The sequence below is a fragment of the Benincasa hispida genome, chromosome 10, assembly GCF_009727055.1.
Source record: "Benincasa hispida cultivar B227 chromosome 10, ASM972705v1, whole genome shotgun sequence".
Classification (NCBI taxonomy): Eukaryota; Viridiplantae; Streptophyta; class Magnoliopsida; order Cucurbitales; family Cucurbitaceae; genus Benincasa; species Benincasa hispida.
The window spans coordinates 49,918,706-49,925,632 of NC_052358.1; the positions used below are offsets into that span (position 1 = coordinate 49,918,706).

The 6,927-nt window shown below is 29.5% G+C and overlaps 1 protein-coding gene across 1 annotated transcript; it reads right to left on the reverse strand.

The window, feature by feature from the left end:
• Positions 1-1,793: 1,793 nt before the first annotated feature.
• Positions 1,794-4,461, reverse strand: LOC120087911 (phenylcoumaran benzylic ether reductase POP1-like). Its single transcript, XM_039044923.1, has 5 exons — positions 4,163-4,461; positions 3,766-3,900; positions 2,911-3,148; positions 2,329-2,532; positions 1,794-2,205 (listed from the first exon to the last, which is right to left on the reverse strand). Exons 1-5 carry the CDS (start codon positions 4,343-4,345, stop codon positions 2,039-2,041), a joined length of 927 nt encoding a protein of 308 aa, XP_038900851.1. The 5' UTR covers positions 4,346-4,461; the 3' UTR covers positions 1,794-2,038.
• Between the last annotated feature and the right edge of the window lie 2,466 nt (positions 4,462-6,927).

The following is a 6,927-nucleotide window of genomic DNA, read 5'->3' on the forward strand; positions in this document are numbered from 1 at the left end:
GAAGATTGGAGGGAGAAATATGAAGATAAATGAATAACTTCTTCATTGAATTGTTGAAGATATCTAAATGGTTTATATTTTAGTGGACTTTGTGGCGACTAAAATGTGAAGATGGAGATTATATGATTCTAGTCTAAGGTTTGGTCTGTTATTTATTATTTTTTTTCCTTTTAGTTTTGGACTTCATTAGTGAGCTTTTTAAATAGGTTGCCTAGTTTTAGATTGGAAAAGATTAGATGAGTTGTTTGTCTTTTTTCTTTAAAAAAAAGTACGCGTAGAAATAGATATGTCAAATCGCATGTCAGATACGTATATGAAAAGTATCTGGAAGTATCGATATCTGGTACGTGTCTGATACTGTTTCTTTGCCTCACATGAAATATTTGTGCTTCATAGGTCAACTTCTAGTTTCTTCACTTCTTCTATCACAGATTTATATATTTCTTTTTCTTTTTGGCGTGTGGATTTGTGAATTATTGTTTATAATTAATTAAAATTAGAAGTTTAGTCTTCTAAAGTTTAAATTTTTATTAAATAGGTCTATAAACTTTTAAATTTATGTTTAATAAATAGGGCAACAAAATTTAGAATATCTAATTTGATAGAGTGCAAAGGTCAAATAAAAAATTATCAAATATTTTGTTAGCTATTTACATTTTCACTACAAAATTTGAAGACATATTCACATGTTATATTTATTTGCAGGAAAATTACTAAAATTATAAAACAAATTATGATAAGAATAAAGTTTGAGGGAGTGAATTTAAGAATTATTTGAAATACATGGATTAAAATTGGGCAAAGTTAGACTAAAATCAAACAAACTATCAAAATGGTATTATAACCACGTAATAATTTTTTGTTTTGAAATTTGTAATTAGAAGGAATGTTTTCATATATAACAAAATGAGCAACTTATTTACATATATAGCAAAATATAAATCATTTTACAAAAGATATTAATCTTCAATAACAAAAAGTGATGTATTATTATTATTATCTTTTAAGTTCAACAACGTTAAGGAGCGAGGAAATTCAAAGCTCAATAATCTTTAAAATATTATGTTAAAAGTGCAAAAAAATGAGGTATATGTCTTAATCAGTTAAAAAGCAAGGCATTATTGACTTATTATGTTATAGTCAATTCGAGCATCATTTACCAGATAAGATGTTTACTACTTGTAAACTTAGTCCCAACTAGTTAGGAGATACCACTTCCCCATGTTATTAAATCTAAAAAATAAAATTAAAAAAAAAAACTGTCCCTTCCTAATATGGCAATGTATCAAAATGATAATAAATAATAACTTGCAAATTCGAGCTTGATTTAGTGGATAAAAAATCAATATCATTTCAATTATTGATGATTATATCACATCTTAGCCATTGTTGAACTTAAAAAAAAAAGAGAAAAATAGTCCATGCCTAGTATTTCCTTCGAAAGTATACATTTATTTTGTTTTGTATCTAAAATTTAAATTTTCTTACTAAGATATATCAAGGGATCAAATCGATACAGACCACAAATTTAAACCTAATTTTTTTTCCTACTATCATCTTATAAAGATAATAAATAAATAAGCAATTTTGGATCAGTGAGGCAATCTATAAGAACTTATTTCTTCAAATGAGATCATTATTAAACCAAGTAAAGGTAAATATCAACGGCTTGAAAGTTTGTGTGGAAAAAACTCCCACCACTATCGAAGGAAATAACAAGAAAATAACAGAAAAATTAAAAGAATTAATGTGGAAAAACTTCAAACCGAAGAAAAAAACCATAGACAACAAAAAAATTCTATTACATATGAAAAATTATTAAAATCACGTAATAATTCTCCCCGACCCCAATTACAAAGCATTATCCACTCACACAATTGAGTTAGTATACCAAGCTTAAAGTGCTTCAAATTGAGATGATTTGAAATTAAAGGCACAAACACCTTTTATTATGCTTGGAGTTCATTACTTTAGATGTGGGATAACTACTCTTTTAATATTTTGTCAAAACCTAACAAGTTGATAGACGGTTTGCTTTCTAAACATACTGGTAGAGGTATTCTTCCACAGTTGTGTATTGAACATCTGGGTACAACTCTGAAGCTTCAACTCCAATTGCTGGTTCAATATCAAAGTTGGTATGATCACCCTTCACAAAAGCAGAGTATAGAATTGATGATACTATATTAGCTGGAAATGGATCATCTGCAAAAGAACATAGCAAATACGCCACTGTGTTTCAGCCTTTTTTTTTTTTTTTTTTTTTTTGTTAAATCTAAAAAGCATGATAGAATCAACAAATTGTTGTTTTTCCCAAGCAGGCCCAACCTTGGATGTTCTTCAACACCTCCTCTTCTGGGATGTAGATCCTTTCAACAATCCTCCCATCTCTTTTCTCCACCAGTGAGTATAGCTCGTTCGTCGAGTAGATGTTGGCAGGAGGACTAATGTACAAGATCTTGTTGAGTGTTCTTGGATCATCTATGGCCCGAATGGTGTAAGTCGCAATGTCTTCTTCCTTGTTGTAAATCACTTCACAAAACAACACAGATGAATAATGAAACTAGTGTGAGGGGGCTGTTCTAAGTTCTAACCAAATTTGTTTCCCTTCAACAAACTGGTTATAAATGATGATGCAGTCAATTCTGTATTAACAAGTGTATATATATGTGTAGTTGAATGATTCTAGTCGGGTAGGCAGGTCGGTCCGGATGGTTAAGTTGACCTGCAAAACAGATATCTCGCACTAATTGGGTTGCTACACGACTAGAATCATGCATCACCAATGAAACAGTTCAATATCTTTTGGATTTTCAGGGAAGTTTTCATTTTGGAATTCAAGAAAATGGGATTATAGTGTTGAACAATAAAACAATCAAACAACTCATGCGATTGCAATCCGCATATTACCTTTGGTAGTTCCATCTCCTAAGATTTTGATTATGTTTCCAGGTGGGTCAGTGGCTCCTGGCTGAGAAAGGCCGTGAAGAAAGTAACCATCAAAGAAATTGCTTACAACAAATGTGTGGGGGATTCCCTCTGCCTCAACAGCCCTACGAATTTCAACCTTACTGGCAAACAACGATTTTGCTGGCTCCACTGCGTGTACACGATCCACATCGCTGCCAAACTCCGAGGGGAAGAATCTCTATACCACAAAAATTCTTTTGTTAAACCACCGATTAACCTAAAACCTTAAGCTTATGGGTGAAGATTATCATTTAGCACTCTCCTTCACTTAAGAGGAAATAACATTGCACGGGTTTGAACATTGAACACAGGACCTCTAGGACTAGTTGCTCTCATACCATGTTAAATCATCGTTTGACCCAAAAGTTTAATATTGGAATGCCTGAAGTCTATGATTTATATTATTTACGATTATGACCCTAAGTTTTAAAGGAGTGCGCCATATAAACTCTCTAACCTTAGAGGCACTTCTCAGACTTGTAATCTAATATTCTTTCTAATAATAAACTTCTCACTCTATATCTGTGAATATAGCTAACAACAGTTAGTGAACTACAAAATCTGTGTATCGATTCTCTATTGGTTTACGTTTTTCTGTTCATCTTTGATTGTTGACTTCTTAACATTTAACCCGATTCGTGAAGGTAAATTTAATATTATATGGCTTAACTTTTAGTGCTAAAAATTTTACAACTCTTCCAGCAGGATGCATCTCGCAGAGCAACAAAAATCAATGGTAAAACATTGAACAAATTTGGTAATGGAATGACAGTGGTGAAAATGATTGAAGATTACCTTAACGTTACCAGCTTGTTTGATAGCAGATATGATCTTATCTTGATCGCCTAACTGTTCACGACCAACGGCAGATATCACAACATCAACCTGCTGTATTGCCTCAACCAGACTTTCATTATCGAAGATATCGCCCTGCCCTAATTTCTCAGCGCTTTAGCAAATTGAACATTATCACTTCCCAAGATTATAGTATGAATGATTTGAACGATCATCAGTACATACCGAATTAGATAATGAACACTTTGAAGAATTGAACTAAAGACCTAATTCAGTTAATTGGAAACCAAGAAAATTGGAGAACATTTCACATTTCAGCAATTGATTCAGTAATCTTACTGAACATTCTCAACAATCAAACGACAGAATCCAGAGAGATAGAGAATAAGGAACTTACAAAGACGAAGTTAACACCTAAGCTCCTGAAATCATGGATGATGGGAGATTTTTCAAGGTCCGAGTATGTAGTTACGCGGACAAATGCATAAGTTGGATGACCTGCTTTGGCGCTGGCTTCTACTAAAAATTTTCCGATGTAACCAGTTGCTCCGATGATGAGAACCTTGAGCTTCTGAGCCATCGGATTAAGAATTCCGACGAACAATACCTGATCGGAGCTGTACCGATGTGCTGCAAATGGGCAGAAGATGATGCTTCGACACTGTTTTTGTTATAGCAAGATCTATATGCGTGGGAAACTCATATATAAATTCACATATTTTGTAAAGTCTCTTTGGAGGATGATGTCATGTAATTTAATATATAAATTTAAAATAATAGGAAAAAAATTTAAGGACTCACCTTTGCAAGTCATGTTTCAAAATAAAATATCATGTTCATGTAAATATTAAAGTCATGATTTTATGTAAATATCGATAAAAATATCAATTTTTTTTATGAAAATTGTAATTAATTAATGAAATTTTGATTGCAGTTAAATTAGATTAAAATTGACCATTTTTAATCATCATTTCAAGTAAGATAATATTTACATATATATTGTAAAATATCTGTGTAAATGTAAAGCATAAACTAAAAAAAATAAATAATTATAGATAATATCAAATATTGTAAATTAATTATAAAATTAAAGGACATGAAATTTTTGTATATAAAATAGTTGTAAATTGTTTATTGTAAAATGAAGTTGATACAAATGAAAAATCATAACATTAAACTAACCTAACGTAATAAGAATAGAAAGATAATAATATAAATATAACACAACAAAAATGAAAAGAAAGAAGAAAAAGTAAACTCTACAAGTAGATAGAGAATAGAGAAAATGAGAGGAATATTAGAGAACTCACATTGATTCAAGTTTGAGTTGAAATGATGTGAAAATTCAATGAAAAATATTTGAATGATTATTTTTTGAAAATAAAGATTTTGTATGATAAAAGAGAAAAAAAACTCTCTTATATTTCCCTTGAACAAGCATAGCTAATTACTAAAAAAATAAAAATAAAATAAGAAGCTCGAAATTTCTAAATTTTTAGAAATGGAGGGAAAATCAAAATTCTCCTCTATCAAAATTTTGAGACTATCAAAATCTTAAATTTCGATATTTGGATTGAATTTTTGAACTATGTGTGCACCCAATTATCCAATTAAAATTTGCTAGTGGGAAAAAAATATATTTTTTAAAAATGGATTTTTTTAGAAACTAATTGTGATTATTATTTTTACTATGTTACAAAACCTAGGTTGCATGATATAGATGCACTTCCTAAAATAATATTATTAATATAAAAACAAGAAACTCATGATTTAGTATTTAGTATTTAGTATTTTATAATAAAGAATAAATAAAGTAGTAGGTAGGACGGTTCATATAAATATGAATACCATTTTTTTTTTTTTGTTGTAAATGAAAAAAAAAAAAAAAAAGAAAGAGATTTCACTACTTAAGGGTCAAGGCACAAATAAATAAGAAACATTAGGATCACAATGAGACCAAATAACACACCAAACACAATGAAAATAGGAGTAAAAGGAACACAACCTTATCGAAAAAGATCTCAAGGAGAAGAGTCAATAGCAAAACCGATGTCTTAAGAGAAGTAGAATAACATAAAAATTATTATAGACCTTGTAATTGTTAGACTAATTTAAAATGAATATGAAATTGAAAGTACAATAAAAATGAGTTTTAATTTATTTAAAAATTAAATATGAATTAAAAAAAGGAACATTTAATTCATTATCATCTTCAATAGTACACAAGTTGCTTGCTTTTGATTTATGAAATTTATCTTAAAAAAGGATTGATGAAATTTATTTATATGTAAAACTTGTCATTTTATGGAAGTATTTCAAAATTTAAAACTTATATTGACGTTAATTATTCAAAATCTAGTTTTTCCTTGATTTTATATTGCTTGATGATTATATTATTTTAGATTTTAGTTATTGAACCTACTTAAGAAAACAAAAGAAAAAATATACACATGCGTACACACACAACTCCCTAAATGATTAATGGCTTGTCCCTAAAAAACAAATGAAACTTAATCTTATGCTTACGTCAAATCACACTACCACTTTTTATAGAATCTTATGTTAGGGATGACCATATATATCATAACTCTAACACAACGGTCATGTCTATCGCAATCTTCAATTTTCCTGTGTTTTTGCCATGAATATTGCCATGGAGTGGACAAAAACAAAAACCGCGATAGACATGACTATCACGTTAGAGCTACGATAGATATAGTTATCCCTAATGTGATTCTATATAAATTAAAAGCAATGATGCACTTTAACCTAAGCAGAAGATTAGATTTCATTTGTTTTTTTAGTAGTGAGTCATTCATCATTTAGGGAGCTGAAAATGAGTCATCCATACAAAAGTTTTGATATATATATAATGAATTAAAAATAGGGACACTTGCAAGAACAGCATATAACATTATTAAATCTATAAATTTAGCAATGATTTTTCAAAATGTGTAAATATAACAAAAAAAAATATAAAAGTAGATCTACGTCATTATTATTCCAAATTTACCATTATTGGCGTCTCATCATGTATATTATTATCTGATATACTTTATATCCACTATATCAGATGACTGGTATACTTTATATTTGATATACCAATTGACTAATATACTGAACATAAAGTATGCAAGTTATATAATGGATATACAAAATTAA

Bases quoted from the DNA above. Each gene is read 5' to 3' on its own strand.
- LOC120087911 (XM_039044923.1), bottom strand. From the start codon at position 4,345: ATGGCTCAGAAGCTCAAGGTTCTCATCATCGGAGCAACTGGTTACATC. The intron at 3,901-4,162 runs GTAAGTTCCTTA...AAATTAGGGCAG, and splicing joins TAGGTGTTAACTTCGTCTTT to GGCGATATCTTCGATAATGA. The intron at 2,533-2,910 runs GTAATATGCGGA...TGTTTTGTGAAG, and splicing joins AGGAGATGGAACTACCAAAG to TGATTTACAACAAGGAAGAA.